Raw genomic sequence first — 18,584 nt, 5'->3', positions numbered from 1 at the left:
AATAGGAAAGTGGTCAACACAATTGTTTTCGAAATCACTGCGAATTCGGCAATAATCTGGTTAGTTACACCACACCCGCATCCAATTAAGTGCTGACACAGCATTAGCGAGTTAAGAATGTTGATCAGCATATTGGTAATATTGCACATGCAACTGCGACGTGGCGATATTCCATTAAACTATTAAATATTAAACTTTTGATATTGGGAGAATTAATTTATTTGAATACTAAGCTTTAAAATTATTATATTATTTTTATTATTATTAACTGTATTGCAGAATGATGCGACTATTTCATTTCTTCGAGCAGCGCGGAGTGGTGACCTATGTAAAGTATTGGATTTCTTAGAATCTGGACAGATTACAGATATAAACGCTTGCAATGCAGTGAGTAGAGTGTTTTATTTATTTTTTTATGTAATAATAAAACTCGCCCAAACTTGGTACACGTATTTCTCACCACCGCCTTTAGTTCTGTTTTAGTATTATTGGAGAATGACGCACTGCGGCGTCTGATGTGGTCTATTGTACTTGATAATGGATTTAATGGCCTAAGGCTTATAATGGATAAAGAGTCACACCATTTTGGTGAATGTGTCTTCGTCTTACGAAAGCTGCGCAATAACAAAGGATGTGCTCTGTTTTTTCATCGCCCAGTTCGCAAAACCTACAGATGCTTAGTTCTACTAGTCTTAGGTTCCTGAAATAATAATAAAAACTACAATGTCCCGTATATACATAGGATCCAGTGAGAGTTCGGAAGTCCTTTCTATCTAGAGGAACCTATTTGATGCTTTTCTAAAAGGTAGGATAAATTCCTCCAGTGTCTTATGAATTCCGTGTCTTCCCAGTCGTTGGTAATTTTCTTCATGTGGGGTTTTGTACCCTCGCGAAAGAATTCTGGTCTATTGAATTTTTACGTATTTGTAATTTGTTAAGGTAGCCTATTCGTTGCCAACATGATTTTCATGTCCTGATATCCCAGCCCAACAGTAAGGCGTTATTCCTCAACAAGTTTAGATGTTATGATGTGAGACTGCAGTGCGCATAGTCAAATTTTGTGAAATTTCTTCCAAATACAAACTTCAAATCTAAGAACAATAGTATTCAGTTTGCTGCTAAATAAATAGATATAAGCGGGAATTTATCTGATGTTTGTCTGGTTATTAGGCATAATTTAGAATATATGGGATACACTGTTCGTTACATTACAAATTTGTTTTTGTTACCTACTTTATGTTATCACAGATTTTTGCTCCAATCTATTTCAATTTTTTGTACTATTTATTATGTATAGAAATAGATTGTCGGGTTAGCTGAAACATTTCTGATAACTGTTAAACACTTTTTCCTATTTTATAATTATAATACACCAACCGAGTCACCTCAAACGATGCCCGTTTTGAAGGCATTTTTACGTTCTTTATAATTTACGAACGATTTTATATTTTGATCAACAAATTACTCTTACGATCCTTTTATGACTGCTTGGTGGCAAGCGCGTGTGTAACAACTCACTGCGATAGAGGTGTATATCAAATCATTTTTACAAATGATGCCGAAAGTAGATATGTAAAACGACTTTCTTCACAGCTGAGAGAAACATTTATTTAGTTTTTCTATTTTTATCAATTTTTTGTATGTTAAAAATGTACATTTTGACAGAGAGCGAAAAGACAAGGAAAAGAGTGAAGGACAGAAGCGACTGGTGATTGTTTTCTCACTCCTCGGACAAGTGGCTTTTACAAGTTTGACCGCAAAGTGAAGCAGTGTAATTGAAATGTTAATAATATTTATATTTTTGCATTATCTATTTTCTGAACTTATTTTATTACATTCTCTTTTTATATTTTTATATTTGTATACATCTGCGAAAAATATTTTTACCCTTCTTGTTATATGTAGATGTTGTTGTTGTAGCAGTATACTGACCCTGTCAGTGTTATCTAGATAACCGATCATCTTCGTCTAGCTCATGTAACGATAGGCTCAGGAAACTTGCTGTTTCGACAGGTTGGGTCCAGGAGGGGGGTCTTAGATGAGTAAGTTTGATGGGGCATGTGAAAAGGTGGTTAGTGCGAGATGCCTTCACATGCTGGACATATGTTTAGTATGTCGGGGTCAATTCTGCATAGGTAGGAGTTTAACTTGCTACAGCATCCAGAACGAAAGAGATAGGCCTCCTCATGGATCCACATGATTTCGAAAAAAAGAAACATTGTCATTACACTATTTGCACATTTCACATGCGTGAAAAATTAATAAAAGTAATAAATAGAGAAATACATATAAATAATTAAATCTTAACGATTGATCTTTAGCGTAATCCAAAATTACTGGTCGCAATGTAAACATTTATTGATTTTTACTGACTGCTCATCACAAACGCGCTTTTCGCACTCGGCACAACACTTTCTTGTCTTTCTTCGCTTACGAATAGGCTGCTCGTTGCAAATGTAGCATGACCCAACTACAACTTTTCTGCCACTGACGTCCCGACGTTGGATGTCAGCAGGTAACCACCGCTACTGGTTTTTCGAAGTTACTTTCGACTGCAAGCCTCGTTGCGTGCTTTCGCATAACCTGCTGGTTGGAAGTTCGCTCTTGAGTCACCGGCATAACTAACTCTTCTGAAAGCTGGCGCAAAAAGATTCTGCGTCGATTGCTTCTGTTTGAACGCATATTATTATTTTCATAATAAATGACGTTAGCAGCAGCACAAGCAATATCCAACATATTGTAGAAGAAAGCTAGCGGCCATCTGCAAGTTCGCCGTTGCGTAGAGCGAACGCCGGCTTTGGTTTTGTTGTAAAACAAAATCATTTCTGGTTTTTGATGTACTAAGAAGGATCACGGCATTGTTTTTCTTTGGCAACTGGTTCATGACAGCCAAAAAAAGTTGATAAAATTCTCTAGAATTCGACGGTTTCATTTCTGGAGAAATGTACTTTTTTTTTTGTTTTTTTTTTTAAGTATCAACGATAGTAAGGTTCCAAGAAAGACGACTTTTAGCCAGAGGTAACGTAAAAAATCTGTCCATGTTAATGTTTCGGCCAGATACTTTGTAAGCGACGACAAGTTCTTTCACAACTCGCTCTCCTTGATTCACCTCTCCAGTATTACCTTTTTGCCGTGCTTGTTGCTGTTGTTCCTCGACGACATTTGCACTTTCTTCATTATCTGACGCTTCAGTATCACGAGAATTATGCGTTCTATTGCCGTTTGAAACCCATTCGTCGTCTTCACTGTTCGAAGGATCCGAACTATCGTGATCGTCCTCGCCTAGTAGCTGTTTCAAATACTTATCTTTTTCAGCTTCACTCAATCTAAATAAAAAATAAATTTATTATAAATATTTTTGATATCCTATTTACATATATTCTTTATATTACCTCAAAAAATCCAATCTCCATAACTTCTCCATGGTTTTGCACTTATTGCAATTTTATTTGTTATTTTAGATAAAAAGCTTCAAAAAGTATACACAAATTTCAGAAAATACGTCACTCAATATAAAGTTACACAATCACATAAAATATTAACACACGCGTGCTAACGTACGCTAAAGTAACCAAACTATCTTAGTAATGACTGCGCACCGTTATGTCTTGCTTCTTCGACGTTGAAAACTGAACTATACTGCTTTTCAAAATATTTAACCATATTCGTTTTAGGTATAAGTTCAAATTCAATCTACCTGGCCTTCACAAAAACGAGAAATTTAGGGTGCAGCTGTCTGCGTTTTATACCTGATATACAAACAAAATTTAATTTCCAAAGGCCTAACTGTAAATACTTCGACCAAGGTGGAAGTTGACAAAGTGTGCAAGGAAGTACTAAAGATAAACGACGCATCGATTGTTAAATCAACAAAGAAAATCTACGAGCGAGATGGAAAAATTACGGTGCTGGCAGAAATCAAATCGGAAAAGGATATCGGAGATATCTTTAAAAACTTAAGTAAGCTTGCGGGAACAACAATCTATGTAGAAAGAGATCTTAATTTAGAACGGCAACAGGCGGCCGCCGTAGCCGAATGGGTTGTTGCGTGATTACCATTCGGAATTCACAGAGAGAACGTTGGTTCGAATCTCGGTGAAACAAAAATTAATAAAAACATTTTTCTAATAGCGGTGGCCCCTCGATGGCAAACCTCCGATTGTATTTCTCCCATGAAAAAGCTCCTCATAAAAATATCTGCCGTTCGGAGTCGGCTTGAAACTGTAGATCCCTCCATTTGTGGAACAACATCATGACGCACACCACAAATAGGAGGAGGAGCTCGACCAAACACCCAAAAAGGGTGTACGCGCCAATTATATATATACATATATATTATATCATTTCTGACAGATGGAATATCTAGCAAGATAACGAACTTGATAGAAAATATCTACGGGAATTCTAAACATGCAATTTGGGCGGGAAAAGAAGTATACGACTATTTTGAAATCTCCACTGGTGTGAAACAAGTATGTGTGTTGTCGCCATTAAAGGGTCCCGTACTCGAAGTGTAACCAATTAAAAATGCCAAAAATTTTGTTACGAAAATCACTTTTATTCAATTCAAAGTAAAAAATGTGTGAAAAGAATACAAAATTAAGATTCAATTAACTTTTGCTCGATATGCCCACCTTTTGCCTTGACTGGCCTTGAGACGGTCCAGAAACCAATCGCAAGTTGCCCGAATGTGACTTTCAGGTAATTTATCCCACTCGCGGACAAAGGCTTTTTTCAGCGCCTCGAAACTGGTGAATCTTTTAGTTCGCACCTTGCTCTCCAAAATGGCCCAAAGCGAATAATCCATTTGATTCGCGTCGGGTGAATTTGAGAGCCATTGTGTGGAAGTTATGAAGTTCAGAACATTGTTTTTTAGCCATCCTTGGTTCACTCGAACTTTGTGAGATCGTGCCGAGTCCTTTTGAAACGTCCATGGTCTGCCACCGAAATGTTTGTCTGCCCACAGCTTCAAAGCAACCTCCACAATACTTTCCCGTAATATTTCGCATTTACCTTAACGCCAGGCTCGATCAAAACGATTGGAGAGCGCCCAACTGCGGTTACAGTGGTCCAAACCATTGCCTGTGGCGGGTGCTGGTGCTGTCTCCTGGTGGCCAATCGATGACTCAAATTCTCGACTCTCTCGGTCGGTAAAATAAACCCTATCGTGTTGAGAGTTTATGAATAGCTCAATTTGAAAAATTTTCTCGTCAGAAAACTCAATGTTCGGAAATGACCGTTTGCGGCCAAGTGAAGCAACTCCTTCGCTTTCTCAAGTCTGACATGTTGCTGCTTTAGTGTGAGATCATGCACCTTTTGGATCGTGTAAGGCTTGACTTTGAGATAATTTGTTTGTATGCGGTTGATGCAACGGTCAGATATTTTCAGTTCTTTCGCCATTTGATAGGCACTTCGTCGAGGATTTTGCTCAAATCGCTGCTTCACTTTTTCGACCGTATCACGTGACGTTGCAGTCTTTTGATGACCACCTTACGTTTCGTAAATGGTGCGATAAACAAAACGTTATTTACTTTAAGGTGCTCGCTGGTTGTGATTTTCCAGCCAAATATAATGCAATCACACTATTACGTTTGAAATCCATTAATGCTTTTGTTTTTTCGCATTTAATTTCGGCAAAATGCTTCCCCGCTTGTAAACAATGCTCTCGACTGTCATTCAGCCAACTAAAAGACAGGTCTAAAGTTGGTTACACTTTGAGTGTATTGTTCATTTTATACCTAAATGATTTGCACGACTAGTTGGAAGGTGTATTATTGGTTGAGCGTATGAATATACGTCTTCTCCTTTATGCCGACGATATTGCTCTCTTGGCGGTTAACCCAAAGGTCATGCAATCCATGATTAATAACCTATAGAAATACTGCGCTGAATGGAATATGGAAGTAATCCCAAATAAATCGGAGATGATGGTCTTTAGAAGAGGTAGGCGACTTTCCCAGGCAGAAAAATGGTGAAGAAATTAAATTGGTGGCAGAATATAAATATCTTGGTGTCATTCTCACATCCAAAATGGAATTTGGCAAGCATTTAGAAACCAGAAATACTCTAGCAAAAGCTAGTATTAATGGCACATGGAACGATTTTTAGCGAAGCCATTAATTTCATTAAAATCAAAATGGAAGCTGTTTCAAGCGGTATGCGGAGCGATATAAACTTACGCAACGAAAGTAAGTGGGGCTATGCCTTATTTGAAGAAGTAAATAAACTTCAAGGTTACTTTATTAAAGTACATTCAAACTACCCGAGCCCACTTTGAACTAAGCAATAAAAATAGAAACTAATAATTTAGAACCTATTCACATTTATTCTTTAGAACTTGCAAATGAATTATATCTGAAAGACCGTTATAAATACAATTGCAACAGACTCCCACACAAACTAACACAACGCATCTTAAGTAAAAATATGTTTTGGCTTAAACATCTGAACGACATGGGAATGGAGTTCGGTCTGATGTTTGAAGAAGACATCACTACTACAGACTGGCAAGATCGCTGTGTCCAGCTTCTTAGCAAAGTGAAAATAAAAGATCTCAACATGGCAAGGCAAAAAGTACAGTCAAGCGCGACGCGAATTTATAGATAATTTAAACTACTCAAAGCCGAATCATAAATTAAAGAAAATATACGACTAGCTGACATCAAAGCAGAGCGAGCTAAAGGGTTTTCCAATAACAGGTGTTACCGGTGAATGGATTGCGCTATCGAGAGATGATTACCAATTTTTTATGGCCGGAATTGATCTGGACAACGTTTATTTTCAACAAGACGGAGCTACGTGCCACACAAGCAACGTAACCATTAAACTTTTTCGGCAAAAATTTCTGGACCGTGTTATCTCTCGAAGAGGTGATCACAATTGGCCACCGAGATTTTGTGATCTAACACCTTGTGACTTTTTTCTTTGGGGCCACGTGAAAAAGAAGGTCTACGCCAAAAGCCCAGGGTCGATTAAAGATCTCAAAGGCGTAATTCGTGAGGCTATCGAGGACATAGGGCTCTGCAATTCGGTTATGTAAAATTTCATGAAAAGTATATTGCCCATTAAGCGTGGTCGTGGTGGCCATTTGCCTGATGTTATTATATTTTCCACTATTAACGGCATACCTTTCTCTTTATAATGAAATAAACATCATGTTATTTATATTAAAAAATAGCATTTTTCTTTGAATATCAAAATGACACCTCTTATTGGGAAACCCTTTACTAAAGCTAAATGCAACCACCTATGGAAATACCCGGAAAATTTGCACCCTATGCAATTTAAACGAGGAAGAAGATATGGAGCACTTCTTACCTAAACGCATCGAAGCTAAATGAAGCAGAAGTTACGTTAAACGTTTAATGGTGTTAGAAGGCGCATTTTTCACATTATTTAATTTTTTATACGCACGTTGAGTTTTCACAATTGACTTCTTTTGTTGAATGTAAATTTCAACAATTTGAGAGCGCTCGCGTGGCGTGTACTGTTCCATGGTATAAATCTGCTTGGACTGACGCTTCCAACGCGGTATGTCATTAAGCGGTCTGACGTCTTTGTCAAAAGATACAGGGTTGCCATATGGGTCCGTCGAATATTAACAACCCTGTATATACTCAGCCTTGCGCTATAGAGAATTTCTTATTGCAAAGTTTAATTAATGATTAATTTTTGAGCTCTGACAGACAACATTGTTATTGCCACAAATTTATTATTTCTTTCTTTATGGGTTTATATATTTAAATGAATTATGGTACAAATTATTGAAATGTAAGATGCAATATTTATAAATAACTAAAGAATTAGTCCTGGATTTCGTCGGCGTAATTGAAAAAGTGTCTCCTGACGTGCCTGGGAGGCGGCTCAGGTTCAAGCAGGTGTCTGCATGGGTGAGTCCTGCGGCAGTTTGTTGTGCTCCTTTACAGGGAGCATCTGTGCTTAGTGTACCGTACCTTATAATATGTAGATCGTTTCCGATGCTTGTACTTAATATGAGATATTTTTTGGTAATATTTAATGACGTATAATGACGCATAGCATAAGAATTCTGGACAAACAAAAAGTTCAAACTTTGTCATATTAAAGGGCAAAACTTACCAAGTGAAATTGATGAATTTAGATATACTTTTGAACAATCCGACGGTGATGTAGGGTGTGCTTCTGAAACATGGTTCACACCATGCCACAGTAATGATTTTCTGGGTGTTAGCGGCTACAAACTTTTTCAGCAAGATATTATAGGTCGAGGTGGGGGAAGGGTTGTGTATATTGTAACATTGTAGAGAAACTTGCGCATCTAGTAACACAAGTGCTATCGAGGTTATCTTCTCTGAAATTCCTCTCATTCATTCATTCAAAGACGGAAAAGAGACAGTGAATGGCATAGCTAAAGAAGGCAAGAGACTTGCAGAGGATCAAATATGTCAGGTACTTAAACCCCTACGCACAGTTGAAAAATAACTAAAGACTTCATATGTTAACACGCTTATGATGACAGGTAACTAAATCGGTAATATCGATAGAAGGAACTGTGGAACTCTAGTTGATGTACTAGCTACTACGTTAGTGCACTGCCTAGTTGCAGCGCATGCTTACAAGCCAAATCTAACTCTTAACGATGCTTGCAGGCAGTGTAATGAGCCGGACACAAGAGAAACCCTGAAACATTTTTTATGTCACGGTCCGGGCCTCTCGAAAACTAGACTATGCTACCTGGGTGCTCTCAATTAAAAAAAAAATAGAATCTATGCGTGAACCGGATCTTGAGTGGTGCATATTTTCGCTAAAACAAAGGACTCATCTGGTATCGCTGTAGACCACAATTGTCTCCGCGAGGCTTCGGGCAGCCAGTATAACCTAACCTAACTACCATCAACTTGAACGTATTTCGGACTCTCGTTTATTTTTTCTGATAATACGTCTCTCTCCTTGAGCTTCCGGTAGCGTTCCCACATGGCTCGCGTTGAGCCCGATCGCAGCGTGGCCCTATAGGCCCCTATAGCCCCTATAAACATCGATAAATCCTGCTTTATTGCGCGTTCATGCCGGATTGTTGGATAGTACTCTCTGAGAGCAGGAGTGAGAGTCGAGTGGTGAATCTTCTGGCTGTTTGTTGTGATTGCAGCTTTCTGATGTCGAACATACTTTGTGTAGTTAGATGTACGGATTTTGCTGCACAGAGATGTGTGCGTAATTTGAATGCAACAAGGATCCGAGCCGATGTTGGGCCCCCGGATCGTACGTACATCTAACACACTAGAAGCGTGTCTTCCATCTATCACAACATGATGGATTTGGTTTCGCGTTTTTCGATCAGGAGACAGTCAGGTAGCTTGGTGTATCTTTTTATGCTGGAATCTGGTGCTGCAGACTACCATGTTTCGTGCCCCGGCGAAGTCGATCAGCCTCTGTCCGTTACCGTATGTTTCGTTGTACAGGCTGAATTTTCCGACTGTGGGACCAAAAATTTTCTGCTTGCTCACCCTTTCGTTGAGGTCACCAAGCACGATTTTTAGGTCGGGGAGGGACAGCGCTCATCGGAACGTTCCCGGCGCTCATAGAAAGAATCTTTGGTTGCATCGTCCTTCTCTTCCGTCGGGCGTGGGCGCAAATGGGTAAGATGTTTAAAAATCTCGCTTAGATGCAGATTATTTGCAGACGCCCGTTCACCGGATTGAAGGACGGTGCTTGGCGACAAAGTCTCTCTCCCACAACAAATCCAACACCGAATTTGCGCTCCTTTACATGACAGCTGTAGTAGACGTCACAAAGTCCTACGCTTTTCTTGCCTTGTCTCGTACATCGCATCTCTTCAATGGCATACTCTCACGGGGATATCAACCAGCCGGGCAGAGGCACATTCCCCATTAGGGGACCGGGTATTCCAGATGCATGCTCTCAAATCATAATCCTTAGTACGTTTGCAGGGATCGTCGTCAGTATAGAAAGTGCTCCTCCGAGGCTTTGTTCGTGTTTTCATTGGGGGACTATTTTAACGTGGCGGGTCCCAAACCCAACGCACAACCAGCTATGCTAGGATGCTTTGCTTCTCACATCAGCTCACTCTCGAACGGCTGTTCCGAAGCTACCCATAGGATACTTAGGATAATCCCGGAAGTTGTGAATTGCTTGGACCATATGCAGAAGAATCGTCCTGGCTACTCACAAGTGAATAGTAATCAGTGCCTTTCCCCACTTGCGCTGACTTCTACATATGGAACCATCCTCCAGGCTTTATTATATGGTTGTGAATTATTCGCTAGGTTTAACAGTATCTGCAATGAAAAGCTGCATGTATTATACATATAACCACAATATTACACATACATATATTTCAAACAATGTAAAAAGTTGCGAGCTTATTACAATATATGCGCCTAAAATTTATTCCATGAATTATCCATGCAAATTTATTAAATCTGAGTTGCTTTACAATGTTGAACGAAAGAATTATTTATTTCTTTAATGATTTATTTATTAAGCCAATGAATATAATGAATTATTATAGGATAAATAGACATAAAAATAAACATATCTTCGCAGCGCTGGAATAGAGCTGCCTAAAATTTACTCACCAGTTTTATGAGATATAACTATACTTACTAGCAGCGAATCTTGCTTGATAACTTTGTTGTTGATTTCACAAGCAAATTTTTTTTCAAGTGAGCCGAGCAGAGAGATAGCTAGCAAAGAAGTGGCGAATAGAAAAGACCTTCTGCGCTTTCCTGAGAAATAAGGGAGCGATACCAACGACCGGGTAGAAGACCCCTGCGACCAATTCACTCGACCCCTTCCTGGCAAGTTCATCAGCAAGTTGATTTCCCTCTATATTCCTATGTCCTAAAACACATTAAAAAAATGTTAGCTGCACACTCAGGAAATTTTATCTCCTGCTTACAGGATGATACCGACCAGTTTCTATCTGCACCATGGCATCGTCAGAGCCTTGATCGGAGTTTGACTATCCGAAAAATGTGAATATCTTCCGCGCTCCACATTCCTGCAGTATCCCAATGACTTTTGCCTGAAAAACACTAGCAGTATTCGGCAGTTTTAAGGAAATAGATTCAGAGAAAACCCCTTCTTCGACTCCCGTTTACATATTGACACGCTCAATGAAGACAGAGGTACCAGCATTCCCATGACAGCCGGTTCTACGTTATCGGAATGACTCGGGTTTTTCTCGACCAAGGGCTGCTGCCCAAGTAAACTAGCCCTGTTTAGTGAACCGCATATCACCCCACCTCTTACATCACAGGAGCAACTCCTTGCAACAATCTTGCTTCAAATACTTTTCCTCAGGGCTGGTATTAAATCCAACCCTGGGCCAGAGGTATTCTATTGCTGCGTATGCCATAAACGGCTCCACCCGAACTCCTCGGTTAGGTGCAATAAGTGCAACGGGTGCCTGATAAGTCGGCACTTCCAACCGCCACCACAACCCATACCTCCACGGTAAGGAGCCTATCGGTGCAAAACAACTCACCCAACACACTTTCGGAGATGCTCCGGCCTGCGCACCACCCGTGAGTTGACAACTGACTACGTTGCCCCATGCTGCAGAGCTCTGCACCCGCAACCGCCCCCCGTGCCGCGGCCGGTCACCACCATCAGGCCGCAGCAACAACAACGGAACGCACAGCAGGACTAACGTAGACAACACCACGCGTACCTCACCCTCCGAGTTGCAATATACTTACCGAGAAGCTTCAACCTTCTTCAATTCAACTACAACGGACTAACGAGTAAGGGAAACGAGATAGTTGACTTTATGAGCCAACACAATATCCCAATAACTGCGGTCCAAGGAACCAAGCTGCACGCTAGCTCTTCTCTGATAACCAGGGTTGGCTATAACGTGCACAGACATGATCGCGAGTGAGACAACGGTAGTGCCCTAGCGTTCATGGTCAACCACACAGTGCAGTATCGTCTCACTGATAAAGTCATCGACCGCAGGGACAGCACCTTAGAATGTCAAGGTATAGCTATCCGGACAGGCGATGCCGAGTTCGAAATTTTTACGATTTATATACCCCCTGTCACCTGGTGCCCGGCAGGATATCACTTCAGATATAGGTGCACTCGTCAGAGGTGAGAACCGATTGGTTGTAGGTGACTTCAATGCGCATCACGATCTTTGGCATCCAAGCCTGCCAACAGATCGTTGGGGACATCTATTGGCAGAGCAGATAGACGATTCGACATTCAACGACGACGCCCCCACCAGGGTAGTGGGTAATTGCAGCAGCTCGCCTGACATAACAATAGCTAGCGTGGGTCTGATAAATAGCATAACGTGGCGACCTATGCTATAGCTTGCATCAAAGCACTTGCCCATAATCGTCTCGATTTAGATGCCTGCCGACTTCGTTTCCGCGAAGCACCGATCCTATTTTAACTTTAAAAAAGCTAATTGGGCCGGCTTCGCGAAATTCACCGAAGACACCTTCACCGCTTTCCCCATCCCCACTGTTGTGCGCGCAGGCGAACGGGCATTCCGCAAAGAGCTCACAGCTGCTGCGGCTCGCTTCATCCCTGCTGGAAAGCTTAAGGACATTCGTCCTTAGCAGCCAGTTTAGCAAACGAGCGTGACCATCTACGCCAGGTCGATCCCGGGGATCTCCGCATAAGGGCTCTCAATTTGCAGATCCGGCAACTTGTACATCAACACAAGGGGACGAAATGGTCCACCGTAAGGTCCCTGTCAAACCCGACGAAGCACAACGGCAAGGTGGCCATCACCTTTAATGGTTGCACTTCCTCGGACCCGAAGTGATGCGCGAGCTATTTTAGCCGACTTTTCACACTGCGTCGTGCCACCGGACGACTACACAAACTAACGAACGATAGTGCGCCAATTACTTTCTCCAGTGATGAGGTTCAGGAGGACTGCCCTAGTAGTGAGGGACTTGAAGAAGGCTTTTGACACTGTCAGCCATTCCACGCTACTAGATGATATTTATCAGTCGACACTCCTGCCCAGGGCTGAAGAGGTGGGCCGCCAACTATCTGAGCGGGCGTCATTCTTCAGTGATTTTTCGAGACCAAACATAAAGATAGAGGAAGATCAAGCAAGGTGCACCGCAGGGTGGTGTCCTTTCACCCTTGCTGTTCAACTTCTATATCTCGAAGCTCCTCCAGCCACCAGAGGGAGTCTCCCTGGTCTCGTACGCTGACGACTGCACGATAATGGCGTCGGGCAATGACATCGATGACCTGTGCGCCAAAGTGAAGGTCTACCTCACCGACCCTCCTTTTTTCATTTCGAGGAATCTCTAACTTTCCCCCACTAAGTCCCTGTTTACCACGTGGACAAAGGAGGTCAAACTGCAACTCAAGGTATGAATTCCTACTGTAAACAATCCCAAAAATTTGCGTGTAACCTTCGACAGTTTGCTCTCCTTCTCTGCGCACGTAACCTCAATTGCCACTTAAGTCCAAAATCGCAACGAGGACCACAAATCGCTCAAAGAAATGTTGCTATCGACATCTATGGCAATTGGGCGGCTATCGGAACCAGTGACACGCAGTTGATAAAGCTACAGACTTGCCAAAACACCGCCATTCGGACAGCGACGGGTAGCCTTCCGATGTCTCCTCTTACACACCTTCACAATGAGGCACAGATGCTTCCTGTAATGGAGCACAATAAACTGCTCAGCAAGCAGTTCCTGCTAGGGTTTTACCCATACATTCACCTGCTAGAGTCAGAGCCGTCTGGAGACACCTATTAAACTACGCCGCCGATATCCAGGACAAAACTAACAGACATTTACTGGGCCAGACAGTGTTTAAACAGACATTAAACGACATTTATCGGGAGATCCTTACCACCTTCTTCTCATCGTATGACGTAATTGGAGTCCAACCACCACCTATAGCAGGTGAAGCGCTCTAACTTCTCCGAGACACCCGCGTAACACTGGCTTAATTACGTTCTGCATATTGTGTGTTAAATTTTCAAACACCCTTAGGATAAATGAAGTAAGACTTATAGGCCTGAACACCTTTAGAATAAATGAAAGCCTGTTATAGGCCAGAACTCCTTGGCCGAGTCGTGGCCCTTTTATCTGTCTTGCGTATGAATATAGCCCTCGTTTTTTCGAGTTGGCGGGGACGCAATTAAGAGCGATGTAGATTTCTTGCATGACAGGAAACGCATTTTTTTGTTTTCGCTATTCCTTTTTGGTACAGTTTCTCCCATAAGTTGAAAAATATTAAAAACTAGCTTCGTTTTAAAAACGAGCTTCGAAAACATCTTAGCAATTGTTAGTACATATATTGATCTGGTTTTCGTCTTTTTCCCCATTAACTTAACTTTTTCATCCTTACTATTTAACGTTTTTCTCAATCGCATGTTTTAGATGTAGTAGGCTTAGAAATAAATTTTGAATATATTGTTATCTGACTTATATCCAGTACTGAAACATAGCCAACTGTTGATGGGTTGGATATTAATAAATAAATATACCTAGGATGGGAGTGGTGCAGACAGCTGCACTCATTCCAGTTTTCTCTTTGCGCCTAACCATCGTCGCTTTTTCAAGACGTCCAAAGGTTGATGCAAGTAAACGCACCCGGGACCTTTTTAAGATGATGAAAAGGATGACCCAAAACAAAAATACGTCTTCATTGTGAATAAAAGAGCCAGACGGCAATTTTGCTGCGCCAGCAGAACAGCAGTTTCATATTTGGACACAGTACTATGCCGACATGTTTTCCAAACAAATGGGTACTACGAGAAAATCTGCACGTAGGTAGAGGTGACATCGTGTCAGAGGGGAGGGCGTGATAACATATCACCTGAACTTTTCAAAGCCGATCCCGAGACCCTACCATCAAAAAGTTCTGGGGTACTGGGAACCTTCCAGATGAGCTCAAAGATGGCGCGATGAACAAGATCCCAAAAAAAGGTAATCTTACGGAATTAAAAACTGAAGAGGTGTTATTTTGCTAAGCACGGTAAACAAACGTTAAACGTTATTACGCAATCATCAATAAAAGAGTGTAATCCCCAAAGCCAGGCCCGTAAAGAAAGATTAACGAACACTTGGAAACAATTATTTGGTTTGGAAACGCGTGCCATAAAGTTATCCTAAAATGAAGCTACAATACTGGCACAGAACAGATCCGAATGGAAGGAATTTTTTGTAGCCCTTTGTTCCTATCTGAATTCATGGGAATTAAAAAAAATTAAAAGCCCATCCCACATCGGTTTTTAGTATGTTTCTTCAGACAAGAAGTCTGGGCGTGACAATAGCCCATCAACAGCAGTATAAAGCTGATTTAACCTATTTGTCATTTTGCCAATATTCAGTTTCGCAGATAACTTTCGGTCCAGCATTAATTTAATATTCAGGCAATCCCATGTATTTAAGTATTATCCATGACTAGTAGAATGCAATATTGCGTTTTCGCTGCGACGTCGTGGCCTAAGAATACAATATAGTTACAAGCAAAAGGAAGGGAAATTACTGTTTTGTGAAGAGGAGGCGAAAACAATAGAAACTACCAAACACAAGAAATTATACACACACATACACATTCTTGCCATGGTGTCACCGTCATGAAAACGAGAAAAAAATCGATGGTGTTTTCATATATTTTGCTTTGAAAATTTAATACTCGTCACTTCGTTTTTATTAGTTTGTTTAATATGAAAATCACAAAACTTTAGCCATTCACTCAATACTTACAAACAAGTAATTTTCGTTTTGTTTCTTTTGTTTATTTATTTTGTATTTTCCAACTTATGACGTCAACCTGTTGGCAATATCGAGAAAAATAAATTAGCGGTTTTCGGAAAGCGCCTCCTTCTGTTTCTGCACTAGTACTGTGAATATTATTTAGCACAAACTATTGGCTTGATTAAGCCAGAGTACCTTATTTTATATCGTAATTTTAATATTAATGTGTTAGATTGATCAATAAGGTTATATGCTTTTAAAGCCATATTTTTCCTTACAGAATGGTCTAAATGCACTTCATTTGGCTGCGAAAGATGGTTATATCGACATCGTAAGTGAGCTTCTGCGACGTGGAATTAAAGTAGATAATGCCACAAAAAAGGGAAATACAGCACTTCATATTGCATCTCTGGCCGGCCAGAAGGACGTAATTAAACTACTTATTCAGTATAATGCAAATGCGAATGTGCAATCATTGAATGGCTTCACACCTCTTTACATGGCGGCGCAGGAAAATCATGATGCTTGCGTACGTTTCTTATTGGCTAAAGGGGCAAATCCTTCGTTGGCTACTGAGGTAAGTCCCATATGTATATTTTAACATACATGGTTTTATTACTCACCATTATAATAGCTTCACCGAAATGATATACCTGAATACCAACGATAAAGGTTTTAATATGGATCAGATTGAAGGTTGTTTGGAGTGAATCCCCTTTATAAAACAGCAATATAAAAATATGTGGTCGAAAATATGTCCGGCACCAAGTTTCTAATTTTCTTAATATATTATTTTTTTTTTTTGAATTGTACAAAATCTCTGAAAATGAAATTATTTAAAATTTATATACAGTGATGGACAAAAGTCTACGCACACCATCCATTGCCGCTGGTTGGGAAGTGAAACAGTTTTATTTGCAACCTGTTTTTAATCTCAATAAACTGAAAAAATCCTTTCTTTAACTTAAAACAACAAAAACAGCGTTGACAAAATTTTACATACAGAACGAAGTGGCAAACTTGTACTTCGGTGGAGATTCGCTTTCTCTTGATACTTTTTCGTCAATTGATTATTTTTTTTTTGGAGTAACTTTTGACGCTTAATTGTCCAATTTACTACTGAATTCAGTGTTAGTAAAACAGCAAGCATAATAAAAGGAAAGAAAAACACTGTACTTTACTTTATCACAACACAGCTGTGCTGTGTTCGAAGTCGGGGGTCGAAAAACAACGCTCCAAGGATCAGGACGTTTCCCTCGAAAAGAGGCCAAGGATTGGTGATGGTATTCCTAAGTCAATCTGCAAAGTCGTTAAACAGGCAGGTTCATCAATCCTTGGGGTAATAAACAACAGCAGGGAAACTGCGCTGTTTCCAGAGAGGAATGGAAAATAGTAGCGTCGGTCTGCAGTATTTATGAAGGCAGTAAGGGAAAATCCTGGACCTCCCCATGCCGGATGGCGTTATTGAACGTATAAGCAGATAGTTTGTGCCGACGAATGGTCGGCTTCTATGTACAGGAGGTCAGTGGCCTTTTTGGGAGAGGTATAGAAAGGAGCCAAGCTAGAGGTGGTGGACAAAAAGGACCTATGCGTCCGCGAGCTCATGTCTGGTTCTCTTCTGAACCGTCTACTTCAGAGGAGATGGAGGAAATCCTCCTTTATTGCAACCCGAAACTTCCCACCTACTACTGGAAAGAGATTAAGGTGGAGAAAACTGAAGGACCCTATCGCCAAGCGCTAATTCTGCTGAATGCAGAGGCCTCACCTATGCCTTCAAGAAGGTAGTTCTTAAGGTCTACCAAACCGATTCCTGAGGAGATGCCCCTGCCCATAGCAAGGCGGCTGAAGAAGATAAGCCCAGAGTAGAGGAGGCTCCTGTGGACATGGATATAGAATCCGTCACGTTGGACGCTGGCAGTATTGGCGCCTTTCCCTCCGCCCCGGGGCCCGTCATCAGCATCGGAACAGGTTCGACAGGCCGGAGGAGAAGAGGCTCTTCTCTCCGGAGAACTGGGACACTGTCCTTGGAATGCTGGAGAGAGAGGATTATCGAAGATGATTATTCTCCAGAAGATGTTTATAATTCACCTTGGCACATAACGGGACAGGTAAACCAAGATCGTGTATGTTCATCAGGAAGGAACTTAATGCATTGTTCTAATTTTAAGCAATGAAGACATTGTGACTTTGAGCCTGGAGGACCCTACCGAAAAGCTTTGATTGACGTCGGCCTATATGGCGCATGAGGACGATTGGAGCCACTTCCGACGATAGTAAGGGAAGTCCTGTCTGAACCGAGACGAGGGTAAACCGGTGTTATTATAGGGACAAACCAACGCATCACATCTGTTGGGGAAGTTCTAAGACAAACGCAAGTGGTAAGCCACTTCTATTTAAAATTCGAACTTGGTTATTTGCAATAGGGGCAAGGACCCCATTTTTATCACTGTAACCAGGGAAGCGTGGGTGGACCTCACTTTGGCCTCTTCCTCATTGTTACACCGATTCTCCGATTGGAAGTACTTAGTACTCATTCCTTCTCGGATCATAGGTATATTCAGATCTTTCTTACTGAAAGTCGTCCAAAGAGATCCTCCTACAGAAATCTGCTATATGTAGAAATTTGCTTAACCTACTCCCTGAAGCACCGAGGAAAAAGCTAGATCTCTCGGAGGGAGCGATAGACGAACTGGTGGAGATTTTCACCTCATGTTTTAATAGTGCTCTTGATAAAAGCTCCTGTCCCTAATGAAAAGCGTTGTCCTTGAAGGAGGAAATTGTCCTTGGTGGACAACTGAGCTCTCTGAGTTTAGAACTTAATGCCGACTCTTATGTAATAGGGCTTAAAGAATTAAGTCTACCTCAGGATGGGAACTGATAAAGTAGGGCCAGGAA

General features: G+C 41.0%; 1 protein-coding gene across 4 annotated transcripts in view; it reads left to right on the top strand.

Annotated features, from left to right (window-relative positions):
- The first annotated feature begins 279 nt into the window (after positions 1 to 279).
- Positions 280 to 18,584, top strand: part of LOC129251490 (ankyrin-3-like) — a 191,539-nt gene continuing 173,234 nt past the window's right edge. For 3 of the 4 annotated variants that reach the window (XM_054890824.1, XM_054890823.1, XM_054890822.1), the window contains exon 1: positions 16,076 to 16,266. In XM_054890824.1, coding sequence (XP_054746799.1) covers positions 16,189 to 16,266 — 78 coding nt within the window. In that variant the 5' untranslated portion in view covers positions 16,076 to 16,188. Of the gene's footprint in view, positions 388 to 15,969; positions 16,267 to 18,584 lie in introns of those variants that run through there. The other variant, XM_054890825.1, reaches the window with a different exon arrangement.

Source organism: Anastrepha obliqua, unplaced genomic scaffold, assembly GCF_027943255.1.
Source record: "Anastrepha obliqua isolate idAnaObli1 unplaced genomic scaffold, idAnaObli1_1.0 ptg000023l, whole genome shotgun sequence".
Lineage (NCBI taxonomy): Eukaryota > Metazoa > Arthropoda > Insecta > Diptera > Tephritidae > Anastrepha > Anastrepha obliqua.
The sequence above is the reverse complement of the archived record's forward strand: the minus strand, read 5'-3'. Positions and strand labels throughout refer to the sequence as shown.